We start from the raw sequence: 17,448 nt of genomic DNA on the forward strand, positions 1-17,448 counted from the left end.
TCAATTTGAGACACTTACACAATACATGGCACTCCTCCGATCAGGATGCTGACTTCACTCGGGTGTCCAGTCCTCAGTCTTTGGCCTCTGATGGTGAGGGAGGAGCCCCCGGCCTTGGGCCCTCTTTGGGGGAAGATGCTGCTTAGTACCGGGTCCTGGTGATGGCGAGACGAGTAGAAGAAAGATAAAAAGATAAGATGCAATATATGCACAAGAGAGAGAGAGAGCGAGAGAGGGAGAGAAAAAGTATAATCAATAATCCGATTCTGAGCGGGTGATTTATTGAGAAGATAAAAGGAGACACCGGGGCATTCTGGGAAACACTAGAAGGTCGCCTCGCAGCCAGCTATAAAACAATTCATTTGCGGGCCACTTGGGCCAATTAATTAAGGCTGTTGTCAAACCTACAGTCCTTTGACTGTAATGTAATTAAGGAGACATGCTGTTACTTTATTGCACTGCAGTGGTGCAGTGACATTTCACACGGCACAATTTCAAGTGAAGTCTAATTAGCAAAAGCCATGTGGGAGCAGTCGTTTCCTTAATTTGGTCAGAGATCTTCTGTGGGAAAGCACTCTCTTTTTCTTGGATAAATAAACACATAAAATAAACAGCTACATTTGTGGATAGTTACAAACAATCATTCTAGATGCTTCCTAAAGTTGCATTTGATCACAGTTGTATCACATTCTCCAAATGAGGCATTTCAGGATTAGTTTAGAAAAAATCCCATGGGACTCCCCTCTCAGTGAGGTCTTGGTGTGTACAGTGTGTTTTGGTCCACACCCAAGAGCGATCGCTGTGTTCTCAAATATGTTACTGAACCAAACTCAGAGGGGAAACATGCAAGGACTCAAATTAACTGCTGCTTGTGAACTGGGTGTGAAAATGCCCCAGAGATGTCTTTGTTTTTCAAATGCTTGTTCACTTGCTTCAGCAAAATTGCGATAAGGGTGTAGCGGGAGTTTCTGTAGATATTCAGTGGGTCTAAATGCATTTAAATAGGCAAGCCTTTTGTTGCAGAGGGAGCTGCTAAATGTCCTCAAGATGTGACTTGAGTCAGCATCGGTTGGATCTGAAGACTACATGTTAGAAATCAAAAACAAGAAAATTGTACTGTAAAATTCAGACATATTCATGCTTTGAGGATAAGCTGTGCTCTAATGCATTTGCATTAACAAATTCACAAGGTTACCTGATTTCTCTAAGTAAACTGTTTTTTTTCTGTGCATGTAAAATACTGACTACTATACTATACTAATACTACTAAGGCATCTACCTGGAAGCTGAAGATCTGAGCAGATAGTCCGAGTTGTCCTCCCCTCACTTTGACTGAGGCCTGGCCGCTCTTCTCTCCTCCACTGCTTGTAGTCTCACACACTATCCTACAAGATGAAGACATACGATTGCAAAACGAGGAAAAAATAAAACTTAACAAGCAGTTTATGTTCAGGTGTGTACCAACGACTTGCCTTGAGGAGACTTCATATCTGCTATGGATGACACTGCAGGGGACCCCGGCTACTGTGACTGAGTTCTGAATGTCTTCAGCACTCTGGCCGAGGTTAGAGCCTGAAATGGTCACTACTGTGCCTCCCTCTACGGGACCGGATACCGGGTCCAACTGAAACACAAGAGGACCAAACGTATGAAATGTAAACCCTGTCTTGTTCTGACATAATGCTTTCAGATATACCATGAAAGCATGTCCAGTAGAGATGTAATGATACAGTGAACTCATGGTTCAATACCATGTATGAAACTGGGTTTTTGGTTTGATGAACAGTTAGACTGAATACAAACTGAGGGGCAAAAATTTACTTATTTGCCGCTAAACCAAATGTTCAAACCATCAATTCAAAACATCCAGAAGGGGGATAAAAGAGACTGTAAAACTAGTCCAGCAGTCAAATCGTGATGATAGCTCAGATCATATTGTATTTGAACGTGTCTTGCTTGTTTTAGACAGTAAGTGTTTCCAACACAAAAGGCCATACACATACACAAACATTAAATAATTTGCAACTTTAAGGGATACTTTGCTGATTTGAATCCACCTCTGTGTCATCTTTGTGTGGGCAGTGTGTTTAGATGAATGGTGTTTGGCTTTCCTCCATGGCGCCAGTGCACGGAGCTCGGGGCAGCCGAGGTCACTCGAGTTCCGCCAGAGACGCGAACCTCTGTGGCGCGCTTTGGGTCTCGGCAGACCTCGACTGCTCTGCCCAGCTGGGAGCTCCATACACTGCGGCCATGGATGGAAGCCAAACACCGTTCATCTGCACACACTGCCATGACACAGAGCCAGATTTAAATAAGCAAAGTAAGCCTTTAATTCTTCTACCCCTTTTTCTAATTTTTCCTAATTTCTCTCTCAAAGCAAAAATTACCTAAGTGTCTAAGTGCTCATTGTGTTCATAAGAAGGGTAAAAAATTCTTACGAAATGAATGACGGGTGCAGGACAGGTGAGTTTGATCTCCTCTTTGCAGGAGCCCTTGTATACACAGTGAGACCTAGCAGCACCACCACTACCACACCAAACACAGCTGTACTTCGGGTCGGCAGTACGACATCGGCTGCAGTCTGACCGCCCCACTGAACAATTGAACAAAGTCACTGAAACGAGGGAAAGAAAGTGGAAGTCTATGAGGAACTTACATTATTATACTGTATGTCAAACAGCTATACAATATGTACCCGCTACTGCATGTAATCCGATTGCCTCTCTGTGCAATCTCTCACACACAAATAGTATAAAATGGTCTCACTTAGGAGACACGACTGGCAAAAACACACACCATACAGATCCTCAGCGCTGTCGATCAGGAAGTTGTTTTTTCTCCTCACGTTGATCATGGCTGGGTATTCCTCCATCAAGGCAGAATAGGCAAACTGAAACAAGAACAATTAACATCTTAACCAGCAGAAGCACTACTTGTGATATGGTATATGAGTTGATGTGATGCACATCCATGTGCAAAGCAGCTACAGAATGGGTCAACAGGATCTTGTTATGAGAGCTAATGAAACAGACTCAATGATTAACAGATGTACATGATCAAGAAACAGCAGTTTATGGATTTTTGTTAACACAGCATGCCATTGGTTTATTGGTTTTGGCTATGACCTTTAGTTTTGTTGATTTACAGTGATTTACAGTCATTGTGAATGCTACCACCAATCAATTAAGAAACATTTGAATCAGAATGGGATAGAAGTTGTGGGGTTGTTTGCTTATGTTCCCAGCAGTGTTGCTGGAATCAAACCACCACCCGCACTGAAGTTGCAGGTTAGCTGAAGTTTTCAGTCAGTCTTTGGATTAATAACAACAAAGGATGTTGTTTTTTTCACACCTCACTGTGATTGTTGATCATTTGGTCGTTAATATTTAATGTTGTAGAGAAATACTTTCAAATATTTGAAACCATCACCTTCCACCTAACTTTCCATGTCATAATTTCCAGACTTGAATAATGTAGACTAAACATAACAACACACTGAGATAAATCACTATATTGAGAGGATTTCTGACCTGGTGGGGTTGGCAGGAAATGAAGAAGACCGATAGTTGAGTGGCATCCGGCTCCACGGAGGCCTCCACCACCACTGACTGATTCTCAATGTCCAAAACACACTCGTAGTCCAAATTCTCATCCTAAATGTACACAAACACATACATGTAGGTACACAGACACACACATTACAAATTTTAACATACATAACAGTACCACAGTGTCACTGTAAAAGCTAATGTGTATAAGTTTGATTTCAGGGGGAAACAATAATAATAATAATGCCCTTTTTGTTAAGGCAGTGAAAATCTATCTTAAACCACAGTATGCATTAAAACCCATGTGGTTTAGAGCTTTTAATATCAGCCTTTATGTCCTTATGAACTGAAACAGAACTTTTCTTTGAAGAACATGTTTGCAAAGCTGCTCTCATACACCCTGCTGTTAAAGAGGCTTACTCATTGATGATGACATGTCAACAAATCCCTGAGCCATTTAGCTGAAGCTATGCGATGGATATGTTTTCATGTTCAAAGATCATAATAACCTGCACGAATGTGGCTTTAATGCAGTCTTGCCCGACTAAGGCAAAAGACGGTTGACCCTAGGGACGGATACATTACCTGAAACAGGTTTAGGTGTTGTCCCACCAGAGTGACTTTCCTCTCCACATTGACAGGAAGAAGAGAAGAATCCTGAACTTTCTCCACACACGGACATTCCTGGTGACACATTATTAACCATAACAATGAGAAATAGCAATACATAAGGGAAAAGAAAATGCAGCTATAAACCTATATCTAGATCCTACTCAAAAGGATCTTTTTGAACAAGTGTCCATTATATAATTGCAGACTCTTATGTCTTTTGCCTCTCTTGTCAGCCAAGTTCCACTACATGTTTGAATAAATAGCAATAGGGTTAGGTGCTACAATTAAGTCTGGCTCATGTTCCAGTTCATACTAAAAGACATCCGGCTTAGGGCTCTGTGCAGGTCACGTAAGTTCTTCTGCCTCAATCCTAACACATTTTGTATAGACACTGAGCATGTGTGCAACAACATCAAAAGAGTTTCACTTAACTGTTGCTATTGGCTTTGACTGGAACTAAAGGGACTTAGCGTGAGCCATGAAAATCAGCCTCAAATAATCATTCCTCCTAACGTAAACATTACAGTTGGTACTGAGAGTAAGGGCATTCTCCTCCAATCCACCAAACCTAGATTTGCCTGTAAGACTGTCCACAATAACAATCTAACTAAATCCATCTTTGATTTAGATACTATAAAGAAAAAGTCAATTTTCTATAACCATAAAAAAAATCTAATATGTAAGTAGCTATCCTGTCTTATTTCTAACCTAGCAGAAAGTCAGAAATGGGAGACTATGAAAACAAAAGGAACTGCAAACAAAACATGGAACTTAAAAAGAGGAAAAAACTAGGTGACCACGAACACACCACAGCAATGAAACATTAGACATACAAGTAAAACAAAAGGAGAGAGTTGACTTGAAAATGTCATGATCAGGGATATCACCTTTCCTTAGCTTGTAGGAGAAAAATGCAGCTATCATTGGGTGAGATGAACAGAAATGGTATGGAGCGGGTAGACTAGTCAATAAGACCTTAAGGTAAATTGTCTTGAATTTCTCAGGTCCATCCTCGCGTCTGAGATTACATTGACTTTGTGTCAGTCATTTGCCGTTTTTTGTCGACAGGAGAGCTAATAAAGATAACAGCAGTGTTGTTTTCAGTATTTCTCATTGTTTGCACTGTTGTAGAATGAGGACCAACTAGTTGTACTGCAGACTAAAGCTTAGATCTTGTTAGGTTAATTACACAGTACTTTTAAAGGCCCCATATCGTGCTCATTTTCAGGTTCATACTTGTACTTTGTGTTTCTACTAGAACATGTTCACATGCTTTAATGTTAAAAAAAAAAAAACTTTATTTTTCTCATACCGCTGTCTGAATATACCTGTATTCTCCCTCTGTCTGAAACGCTCTGTTCAAGCACTTGTCTCTTAAAGCCCACCTCCTAAAAAAAGCCCAGTCTGCTCTGGTCAGTGATTACTTGTCTTCCATATCTGCGCTCTGAGCGTCGCTGTACTGTCATTGCAGCCTGGGGAATGACTGTAACGGCACTAAGCCAGCACTTTACCTACAGTGTATATAGTATAGTTGTGACATCACAAACGTACAGAGGTCGTGACGGCTCGTTTAAAAAGGCACAGTTTCTGAATACGAGCTGTGTGAATTTTCTCTGTAGATTGAGCGTTTTGATACTATAACAGTATTTATATAGCATCTCAACCTGCTTTATAATAAAAAAAGACATGGAAATCTTACTTTTTGCAATACAGGACACTTAAAAGTAAAAGTTAAACCGTTTGGGAAATGATGCTTATTCACCTTTTTTTGTCCACAGTGGATACAATTCTAATATCTGTCAAGCTAGCGGTTTCCCTCCCCTGATTTCAGTCTTTATGCTAAGCTAAGCTAATCGCCTTCTGACTGTAGCTTCATATTTAACAGACATAAATGAGAGCGGTGTCTTTCTTCTAATCTAACTCTTGGCAAAAAAAAAAAAAAACACACACAAAATTGTAGTTCCCAAAATGTGTAACTTTTCTAAAAGCTTTAAGTTTTTCATGGTGACTTGAGCAACAGTACAATTTCCTAGATTAGCTGCACATGTGGCTTCTGGACTCACCCGAAAATAAAGGTAATTTGAAGAATCTGATTGGTAGTTTGCTGCAGATTCAGAGTTGGGGTCAATAACTGTTTCAGGTGCTTGTGTATAGATAAACGTTTTTTCGCTGGCGCCTGCAACAGATAAACCTGTAGTGGACTCCATGTCAGTCTCTCCCTCTGGCTTCTCCCACTCATTCAACCACGGAGGGGAATCCTTCTCTTCGGAGCTGCCCAGAGGAATGGACTCCTTATTGTCACTGATAGCGAGGTCTACTAAAAGGGACACTTCGCTGGAGGTGGTTGAGCTTACATCAGAGGAAGAGCCCAGCGCTTCACCAGATGGCCCTAAAAATCTCAGCTCAGGGTCTACCATGCCACTAGTACTGCTGGGTAATGTAGTGTGGGGAGTTTTGTCAGTGCTATTCAAGGTTCCAGTCACTTCATCTTCTGAAAAACCTCTTGTAGTGCCAGCATTTCCCTCTGTAGTTCCCTCCGCATCAGGGAGGGACCCTCTTGTGGTAGTAACATTGGTGTGTATGGTAGTGGCCTGGCTGAAAATCCTGTCCAAGGGGGAAGTTGTGGCCAGGGGGGAGTTTGATTCAGGATTAGAAGTGGTGGGTGGTGTCACTGTGGTGGAAGTTGAAGGGACAGCTGCTGTGGTGGGGGTAGGTGTCTCTGTGGGTGGTGGCTGTGATGTTGTGCTTGTGGCTGTTGTTGTTGTAGTTGTTGTTGTTGTTGTTGTTGTAGCAGCCCGGACAGTAGGAGGTAAAGGGGTCAAATTTCTGGTGGGAGGTGGGATGGTGGGTGTTGGCGGTTTGAACTTGACGATGGAGTAGCACAAGTGAACAAGCGAGGAAAGGAGAGGACAAGAAAAAAACAAAAAACAGGGGGGAGACAAAATTAGGATAAAACAGATGGGTGTGCAAATACAATAAGAAGCAACTTATGAGTAAAAAAAAAAAAAAAAAAAAAACGATTCATGGTAAAAACTGTACTAAAAAAGACAAACAGAAAACAAACGGAAAAGTACACCAAACAGTATGATGCATGCTAAGCAAAACAAACCTAGTGCGTTTTAATTACATTCCAGACAGTGGTTTCCCTAAATATTCAGTATACACTGATGATGTAAATGGGGTGGACAAAATATTAAAACAATACCAATACTCAATGTAATGTAACTATGCAATACTATTTAACAGCAACACAACCTGCAGTTGATGCATACAGTTGAATCGATACCTCTCTCAAACATCTCTCAATACATAGCCTTTATTTTCAGACTTAATGTGGACTCACATTTTGGTTGTAGATGGTGACTCCTTGGCTGCAGGTGTGTTTGTGTGTGCAGATATGCTGGTGGATACACCAGTTACACCCCCAGCGACTGCCAACACACCCTTGGCATCTAGCAGAGCCCACAGCAGGGGTACAGGCAAAAAAACAAAAACAAATCATGATGAAAATTCAAAATCTTGAATATGTCCAAACAACTATGTATGGCTTTAGTTACAGTATGCACAAGATCTAACCAGTCTCAGTCAGACATCTAATGTGCAAACATGCATTCTTTCAGATGTCACAAGCTGAAAGCGCCATGGTAGACACATAATGTATTCTGCTAGATTAGATTTGATAATATGTGTTGAGTGATGACATGTAAGTGCGTGTACTCACGGCCTGCGTCCAGACAGCTGCTGGACCAAGCTGCAGTTGTAGAAGGTGAATTCTGTCTCTGCTACGGTCACATTCGTGAAACGCAGTGACAGGGTCACCATCACAAACTCTGCATCAGAACAAACCGGTCACCATTATATGTTAGCTTCAAATTAGCTGACCAACTTTTTTGTCATTCTTATAAGCATCATAGTGCTGCTTTGGCAGTTTTGTAAAGTCCACATTTCTGACTTGCAATAAAGATTTTAAAAACAATAGTCCTTGTTGCACCCTACTTTGTATGTTATGTAAATACTGAAAAAAGTTGACCCCTTGGGTACAATTGCTGAACAAATACAAGAAAAAATACTCACCATCTCCATGGCTAATGGGGGGCAGACTGCTGGCATCGGGGGTGGAGCATATCACACCAGTGTTGGTGAGTGAGGCAGGTGCTTCTGTGTCCTGGAAAAAGCAAGAGTAGGCCTCTCCTTTTCTTAGGCTTGGGAGGCCCTTTACTGACACTGTAATCTGAGGTAGGAAGACAGAATGGGAAAGGGACATCAAGAGATGAAAGATAAAAGATGGAAAAAGAAATGAAGTGAGCAGAGACCGATAGCTGTTAATGTAATGTAAAACGTGTTGTGTCCACCGACTTTTGTAGAACTTAAACTAATGTGCGAGTTGGAAGGAGTGAAGAAAGACTGCCACACAGGAGATTATTATTGCATTACATCAGTTTTCTCCCCGCGGCTGATGTTGTAGAGGCTGAGGTGTTGGATACTGAGGCACTGCTGCATCTGGTTGAAACTCCACAGCCACTGGCCCTGCACAGACCCTCTCTGGCACTCCCAGCGCTGGCCACACCTGAAAGAGAAGTAAGAGAGTCAATGAAAGAGAAAGTAGACAGGGATGCAAGAGAGCATTTGCAGTAGCCCCACCATTACATGTACACTGACTCACCGTCCCTCCAGGACACACCAGCCACAGTAGGGGTCTTTGGCAGACAAACAGGACTGACAGTCCAGGTGGTCCCCACATTCTGCCACTGAACGCTTCTCTACCTGAAAATGATGATAAGCGAGTACTCAGACAGACTTATGAAGTCAATAATTCGGTGGATAACAATCGTTGTGGTTAGCAATTAAAAGAAATCTGAGTCCTTCATTAAAGCATGAGAAATTACAAAGGATGTTTAACTTGCATCAGAGTTCTTTGGAAATAATTTGATTGCCAACCACAATGTTACAGACTTGCATACTGACTCAGTAAGCGGAATGATCATTACTTTATTATTACTGTCTGCCAAATCCTCCTGAAGAACACTTAACTGTTTCAAAACTATTCTCCACTTGTTATGTGTAGCTCCCTTGATTTTTTTTTTGTTTTTATTGTTTGCAAAAATATAATTGATAAAATAAAAATATAAAATTTCTTTATGACAAATGCTTTCATGGTAGCCAGCGCTACCTAGCTTGTAGCTAACTAGCTTACCTGGATAGCGACAGGCAAGTATTGTAAAAAACAATGGTCTAGCAATTCTTAGTTATCCAGGTTTACTAGCTAACGTTAACATTTGCCCTCCTGACCATCCAAATTCAAGTTTGCCGTACTGTACTTGCCCTAAAATAGCCAGCTAGTTAAACTAGTGAGCTAATCTGAGATTCAAACTAAACAATGTATTTTTTCAACTACTAATGACATTGTTAAGGTCCGTATTATTACCTGTTTATGATACTTCTTTTACCCCTTGCCATTTTCAGTGTGTGAGCTCGACCTGCAACTTAGTGCTCTTGCAGCGTTACTGCTAATCATGCTAGTTATTTATCATTGGCTAAGTGAGCTTATAATGCCAACCTATTTTAAAATTGCCGTAACAGTACTAGCTAGCTCACAGCTATTCAGCTAGATAGACATCATAATACTAGTTGAGTCTGCTGAGCTTAAAATTTATCTTGATTTTAAGTTTAAAAAAACAAACAACTCAGCGTCCACTTACTGGCTTTACCCAGAGCATTCAACTCCTAAATTTACAAAGATATACAGTATGCTTTTCTTTCTGTCATTTGGTAATGAATGAGTGCTTTTGTAGGTTTCATGGTATTACATATTTACCTCTTTATGTGGTTCCAGTTAGCATTATTAAGCCAGAGAAACAGTGGTTCATTGGCTTTGCCCACACTCATACACACAATATGTCTAACTCCAAAAAACTGAATGTCAATCTGCTCATGACACTATCAGTAACTTTATGACGATGCTTGTAATAATAATTTTGTTGACTTGGCTACAGCTCTACATTCAGATTAAGTCGTTCAGTGGTCTACAAATGAGACAAGCCATTCAATGAATAGACTAGCAGTTTCCCATATCCATTCATCAGCATCTATGGATACCCACACAGACACTCTATAGGGAGTGTGTCAACACAATGAAGGCCACTCTCTCTGATCAATACCATTGTTATGTCTGACCTTACACCTCCTGCTAACTGTTGTACCCATCACAGTAGGGTTACTGACCCCTGACCTCGACAGCCAGCTGGCTTTTCTGTTTTCTCTTATGTTTGCCTCTTTTTCTTTTATCTCATTTTTCTGTGAGAGAGACACAGCTTGAGAAAGTATTAAAGCCTGACAAAACTCTGACAAACGATTAATTGTCTGACAATGAATGACAAGCCATGTTTAGTCTTGTGTATGGAGACATCTGGGTGAATGGTTGAATGGACGGACACACCAAAAAGAGTAGCCTACAGCTGTTTGTGCATCTGTTGAGTAAAGATGTGAACGCTTACTTACTAACATAATCTGCTGGACTGTGTACGGTGTATTCCTTTAAACAGAAAATTACATTTACCACCACTGATTAGCCAAAACAGTGATGCTACATATTTATACTTACAGTAGTCTTGGTCATGATGTAGATGTGTGCTCCATTCTGGTCCAATAAAAGGTCACTGTTAATGGGTGAGTTGGGCTGGATTGTCGTGTTCGCATATACCTCCACATGGCCATCTTGGCCCAGATATACCTGAAGAAGTGCACCAGAAAAACTTCATAAATTGTGGTATATGATATTATAGATCACTAGCAAGAGAACTGGTATATTCCTATAAGAGCAGACAAAAAATAAAATGATGCAGAACGAATGTCTTCTTCAGTTTACAACTCAAACTCTAATCAAATCACATGTGCGCAGGATCGCAGCAGAAGTGGCCATGAATGTGATTACGGCACAGTCAAATCAAATATGAAGCACAGGAAGACACCTCTGGCTTAAGTGATTCCCAGGCCTTCAAACTCTCATGTTACCTCACGTTAATGAGATTAGCAGAGGTTTTTTTATGCCTCTTTCCAGAAGGCTCTCACTTGATCATTGTGAACATAATGGAGACTCAGTTGTCCCATTAAGAGAATGCACTCAACACATAATGGCATGGAAAGTAGCTCTGTAATGCTTGGTGACTTAGAAACATGAATGGAGTTTGTCGTTTTGCATGTCATATATGGGAGAGAATTTGATGTTGTATTGAAGCTGAAATACCTGACAGGCGAATGGGAGATTAAGCTACGTAGGCAAACAAGAAAATATCGGTCAATCAACTTTCAAAACGCAGCGATTTACATTATGTCCTACATGCCTTCTCTAACCTTAAAGAAATAGTTTAACATAGGGCTGGGCGATATGGAAAATGAAATATCACAATATTTTGACCAAATACCTCAATATCCTTTTGGTGCTTTCACAAAATAGTTACACAATGAGATTTTTGATAAATGATCATCAGTAATGTGGATATAATGATTAAGTGGGTAAAGGCAAATAATAGAACAGTTAAAACAGTCTGGTAAGTTCAGAAAATGACATCACTTTACTGTAATGTAGCCTTTAAAACCAGGAAAAGACAACGCTTGTGTCATATTATGATATTAGGATATCCAAAATCTAAGACGATATCTAGCCTCATATCATGATATCGATATAATATCGATATATTGCCCAGCTCTAGTTTAACATTTTGGGAAATACTATTATTCACTTTCTTAAAGACTCTTAGATCAGAAGATCAATCCCACTCAATGCTCGTTAATTAACACGTTATAGCTTTTTTGACGAATCAATATGAAAATTAAAGTGTAAAAATTATCTCTGCTGGTTGCCTGGCAACATCACGGCAACAACAAGGTAGGGTTGGGTCTAGATGGTAACCTAAGATTTGCACAAGTCTTGCAAAATGGCATTGACCGCGAATGGTTAAATTTAGGATTTAACTCGTCGGGCAGCAAACCTTGCCAGAGTTATCGCAAATCTAGGGTTACTATCTAGAAACAACCAAGAAATAATCCAGCACCTAACCCCCCGCAACTTTTCATTTTTACAGATTGGTTTAAATTCAGATTAAACAAATAAATTATTAATTTTTAATTAAGAAGCTTAAAATGTCGGTAGGAGGATTTATTTTGCAAAGAAACTCTTGCACACTGTCTAACTTAAACTTAAAAACACACATACGCACACATGGAGTCCTGTATCTGGATGCTGTGGAATTTGTCATGCTGTGATACGATAATCCTGTTACAATAGCTTACTTCAGATGGCTACACGGAGAGCTGCTTTGATCTGCTACCTAAAAGCACTGTGTCTGACTCTATGTCTCCCTCTCTCTCTCTCTCACACACACACACACACACACACACACACACACACACACACACACACACACACACACACACACACACATCAAACACATCAAACACATGGCAAAACAGACCTACTACATGATAACCAACTCCTCAAATACCACACAGAAGAGATTTATCTACAATTACCCTACATCAGATCTACGCAGATGTTTTAAAGATGGTGATAGAGCACTAGCAGTTTTGGACAATAGTGTACAAAGCAGTAGTCAGACAAACAAGGCAAGGCTAAAAAAAAAGAAGAAAAAAAAGAAATCTTCCAAAAGAAAACTTAAAAAATGTATCATGCCCTTAAAACATTAGCTCAAAAATGCATCAGGTTGAAGTCTCCAGTACTCACATTCTGCGCTCTACAGAACAAAAAGCAAATGTATTAGGCATGGGATCATGGTGGTATGCTAGTCTGTGTGTGTTGGAAAACTATGAAGGTAAATATGGTGCAAAACGTGAGAGCTTGTAGAATACAATGTCAGAACTTGCATAACAAAAAATTTGAACTTGTATGTTAAAATTTGCACTTGTAAAATTAAAATGAGAGCGTTGGAATGACTGGAATCTTCCAGGCTGTAGTTGCGATGCATAGTCCCATAAGTAGATGGGAGCTGGCACAAACTTTTGAAATCCAATCCCTGAAAATAGTTGTAAATGTTTTATGTAGTATGAGGTGTGTTTGCTTAGCTGGGAAATAATCCACGTAGTAATAAATGAATGGAAAATTTTCCCTGTGATGTGTCCAGGGCGTCTCCCTGCTTCCCACCCAGTGCATGCTGGGGCAGGCCTAATGGCCTAAAGAAACGGGCACAAAAAACTCATACAAAAAGTATGACATAGGATGTTCTACCTTGTGCAGAGTCCCTTTGGAGTCTCCGAGGAAGGCGATGCTGTGTCCCTCTCTGACACTGACAGCCACAGCAGTGAGACGGGCGGCCGAGGTGTGCCACACGGCTTTAGACGCCAGCGGTGCCCGGCTTGCCATTGGACTGGGGGTGTGGTCGGAGCCGCAGGGATAGGCCTTAAGGGTATTCTACGACACATGACAGAAAGTTTTGAGTCGTTTGTTGATTTTATGCGTTTATCTGAACCGAACGCATCCGGATTACTTTTATTTTAGTGATCTTATTACTTTGGACTAACAAGTTCATGTTCACGTCTTTTCAATTAGTCTTTCATTCTCTCCTAGTATTGCCTCAGAGCCTTTGAATCCTCTTAATTCACTGTAAGCAGATTGCACCATAGATTAAAGTAGATTTATACAGACACAGCCAACTCGCTCTTTTGGTTTCGCAAAACAATCACTCTAAATCCTGCTTTCTGGTTAGTCTCTGAACTCTGGCTCCACATAATTGGCCCTAAAGGAGGAAGTCGATTGGGACATTTTATATTTAGTCTACGCAGTTTGTTTATTAAAAAAAAATAAGATTGCTTATTGTTGTATAAGGGAAACTGTGATCTAATACAACCTTTCTTCATTCAATCATCTATGTTTCTTTCAGCATCTCCTTTTCTTCCTCTAGATTATTTAATTCTCTCTCCCTGTCGCTTTGTATGCTAGTCTTTCTATTCCCATATTTATATTCCTCTCTCTCTCTCTCTCTCTCTCTCTCTCTCCTTATGTCAGTTGATTAAAAACAAACTCCTATCCTTCCTTGTCAGACATCATTAAGCAGCAGCACAGCTGATTCAGGGCTAGCTTGGTTTATTAATCCCTAAAGATCCCATTAAATGACTCTGAGGGCTGGCAGGACCTGAGCGGCTGCAGGGCAGCAGAGGGGGTCACTGGAGGGCTGCAGCTGGGCAAAGCTACTCCTGGGGCATCTGGGAGCTTTGGGCTTTTCAACGAGGGCCTCATTACAATGCCTTCATTCTTCCGGTTACTAAGCTTAATCTCGGCAATCCAGTCATCCCTCGTTACTGTGCTGTACTTTCTGTTTTGTCTTTTTGTGACCACTGAAACCAATTGAGTCAATATACTTAAGTCCATAAAGACAGCAGGGAACATATGTATATGTATATGTACTACACAGCGTAACAAGCATTCAAAGTAGCATGCAATTCTGCTAAGGGGACCAAAGAGAAACTGTAGTTTGATGAGCATGTTATTGACAAAATCATTGTTTTAAAGGAATACGCCACCGTTTGTTGAAATAGGGCTTATCACAGTCTACCCTGGCTGTAGATAGATGGGCCAACGCATTTTTTGTCTCAGTTCAAGTAATTAAGTTGTTTTTTTTGTCTTTTGTTGGCGCACTTTTACTCACAACATGCTAACCGGCAACATAGGATTCCATTCACTGCGCTAAGCTAACTAGCGGCAGCGCTGCCGGTGTTGCACCGGACTCAAACAATGCATGCACAAAAAATGCGTTGGCCCACCTATCTACAGGTAGGGGAGACCGTGATAAGCCCTATTTCAACAAACGGTAAAAAAGCCCATTGCTCCAAAGTGTTTGCTCTTCTTCAATGAAAAATAACAAAAGAAAATAAAATAAATAACAAAAAAGACATTTAACCCCCCCTTCTTCGTCCACTGCATCCTTACCAGGGGCAGGTTGGCACAGCTGGACTTGACCTCGTACTCTATGTAGGCCACCTCTCCTCTTCCCTCCACCCGGCCGTCCTGGGTGTAGCAGAGGTCACGGGTGGAGTCAATGTGTTTGTCAAGCTCATCCAGTGGGTAAACGCACAGAGCTGAGGCATCCAAGGGACTGTTTGTGGAGCCGCTGCGGGTGGAGAAGACTCCCAGCAGATCCTCGCCTTCCCGGCCCGCACCTTGTCCCACCTGTTGCAACACAGGCGTGGGAAAAACTCGGGATCTTAAAACGCAGCCAGGATCAGTCTAACCTTGATGTAAACCCACTTCTGAAAGCACTTGAAATTCACACACTCTGATGACCAAGAAATTCAGCCATATTTGGAATTGCTGCTCCCTCAAAGTATTTTTGAAGGACTCATAATAATAAATAATAATAATAAAAAATTGTATTTATGGGTGCCTTTCTCAACACTCAAGGACACCTTACATGTACAAATAATAACAGATAAAAACAGATGACAGCAAAGAATAAGCAGAAATATAGTATTAGTAATATTTTGGGAGAAAGTACCTGGGCAGCCTGGAGCAGGTTGTAAGTCCTTGACGGAGAGGAAGGGGATCGGCAGACAAGAGGAACTTCCACATAGGAATAGTAGGAGGTGTCGTCCAAGCACACTCTGGCAGCATAGGTCCGGTACTCCCTCGATGCCGACTTGATGTCACGGCGGTAAAACAAGAAGTACACATATGCGCGGCGTGTGAATGCCATCACGAAGTGGTGGTCGTATTCCGACAGACGCCCGGCCACAGCCAGCTTCGCCGTCTCCTCGTAGGAAAAGACGGGTTCTGATGAAAGGTGGCGGGTGGAGATGGGCGGGTGGCTGGCAGTGTAGCCCCTACCCACGTACATCACTGTCCTTTCCCCGCCACGAAGCCCAACCACCAGCCCTACGGTTGACACTGACGGGTCATTGGCTGCAACATACTGCGTATCCACGGGCCTCTCGGTGGAGAAGAGAACCTTCTTGATGGATGCCAGTCTGCGTTTCTGGCAGGTGCCCTGGTGGATGCTGCCGCAGGTGATCAACTCCGACGCCTTTGGATCAACCAGAAGTAATTTGTTGTGATTACTGGTTCTTCTGGCTTGGGGACAGTTCAACTCGGTGACTGGGGGAAGGCAGTCTTTGCTGTCGCTCACGGGACCGGTTGTCTCCTCTTGCTCCAGCCGGAGTCCATCGGCTCCGTCCAGCTGGAAGAGGTGGTCCCTGGCCCCCACGTACACCGTTCCCACAGAGGGGTCTGGGTGGAGCACCAGGTGCTGGAACTCAGTGTCATTACGGGAAAAACAAGGGTAGGAGCGACCATGGGCTGTGGCAAAGATGATGAGGATGAGGAGTAAGAGCAGGGTGGAGTTCAGAGCCTTCCCATGTAGCATGGCAAATATTCTGAGGAAATAAACAGAGCAGTTAGAGGCCTGCACGAGCAGATGTTTGAGGTTAAACATCAACATTCAATAAGGCTAAAAGCTGCTTCCATATAGTTGAGTATAGTGCAAGTTTAAGAGTTTTAGAGAGCTTAGAGTTAGGCTGAGAGAAATGTTAAGATGTGGTGAGAACCTCTTTAGAATTTAAGCTAGCATGAAATTACCATGAACATGCACGCATGCATGCACATTCCTAACGTTGTGTTTTAGCGCCTGTTTTTTAGCACCTGTCTTTTATCACCTGTCTCTGTAAGCATCTGTGCTTTTGGGATCTCTGTATTGTCATTGCAGCCGGGGAATAACCGTAACAGCAGTCTAGTGCACTTTCTATATTGTGCAAAAGTCCTGACGGCTTGTTTAAAGGCACAGTTTCTGAATACGGGCTGTGGGGATTTCACTGTGGATTGAGAATGTTGATACTTTCACAGCATTTATATAGCACCTGGACCTGCTTTTTAATCTAAATACACATGGAAATCACCCTTTTTAAAAGGATGGGACCTTTAAGTTAAGTTTTCAAGGTTCAACATACTCTTTCACCATCTATGTTCTTTATTAAAGGTCCCATGGCATGAATATGTGACTTTAGGAGTTTTTCTTTACATTAATATGCGTTCCCCCAGCCTGCCTATGGTCCCCCAGTGGCTAGAAATGGCGATAGGTGTAAACCGAGCCCTGGGTATCCTGCTCTGCCTTTGAGAAAATGAAAGCTCAGATGGGCCGATCTGGAAGGTTACCTCCCCTTTCTCTGCTTTGCCTGCCCAGAGAATTTGGCCCACCCATAAGAAAGAGAAATCATGGCTTTCAAACGAGCAAAGTGGCAGTTGGTCAAGGCCACACCCCCCACCCTCCACCTTGCCCCCTCTCTCTCT

The 17,448-nt window shown here is 41.8% G+C and overlaps 1 protein-coding gene across 4 annotated transcripts in view; it reads right to left on the reverse strand.

Moving 5' to 3' along the window:
* The window catches only part of LOC114558920 (plexin-B1), a 76,540-nt gene that overhangs the window by 24,274 nt on the left and 34,818 nt on the right, over window positions 1-17,448 (reverse strand). For all 4 annotated transcript variants that reach the window (XM_028583221.1, XM_028583220.1, XM_028583223.1 and 1 more), the window contains 17 exons: window positions 15,665-16,538; window positions 15,100-15,339; window positions 13,402-13,584; window positions 10,762-10,890; window positions 8,824-8,924; window positions 8,595-8,727; window positions 8,235-8,391; window positions 7,882-7,990; window positions 7,504-7,612; window positions 6,224-7,024; window positions 4,134-4,232; window positions 3,531-3,653; window positions 2,797-2,890; window positions 2,439-2,614; window positions 1,473-1,624; window positions 1,280-1,385; window positions 19-155 (listed from right to left, as the gene is read on the reverse strand). In XM_028583221.1, coding sequence (XP_028439022.1) covers window positions 19-155; window positions 1,280-1,385; window positions 1,473-1,624; window positions 2,439-2,614; window positions 2,797-2,890; window positions 3,531-3,653; window positions 4,134-4,232; window positions 6,224-7,024; window positions 7,504-7,612; window positions 7,882-7,990; window positions 8,235-8,391; window positions 8,595-8,727; window positions 8,824-8,924; window positions 10,762-10,890; window positions 13,402-13,584; window positions 15,100-15,339; window positions 15,665-16,528 — 3,713 coding nt within the window. In that variant the 5' untranslated portion in view covers window positions 16,529-16,538. The remainder of the gene's footprint in view (window positions 1-18; window positions 156-1,279; window positions 1,386-1,472; window positions 1,625-2,438; window positions 2,615-2,796; window positions 2,891-3,530; window positions 3,654-4,133; window positions 4,233-6,223; window positions 7,025-7,503; window positions 7,613-7,881; window positions 7,991-8,234; window positions 8,392-8,594; window positions 8,728-8,823; window positions 8,925-10,761; window positions 10,891-13,401; window positions 13,585-15,099; window positions 15,340-15,664; window positions 16,539-17,448) is intronic.

The sequence above is a fragment of the Perca flavescens genome, chromosome 7, assembly GCF_004354835.1.
Source record: "Perca flavescens isolate YP-PL-M2 chromosome 7, PFLA_1.0, whole genome shotgun sequence".
In the NCBI taxonomy this organism is placed as follows: domain Eukaryota; kingdom Metazoa; phylum Chordata; class Actinopteri; order Perciformes; family Percidae; genus Perca; species Perca flavescens.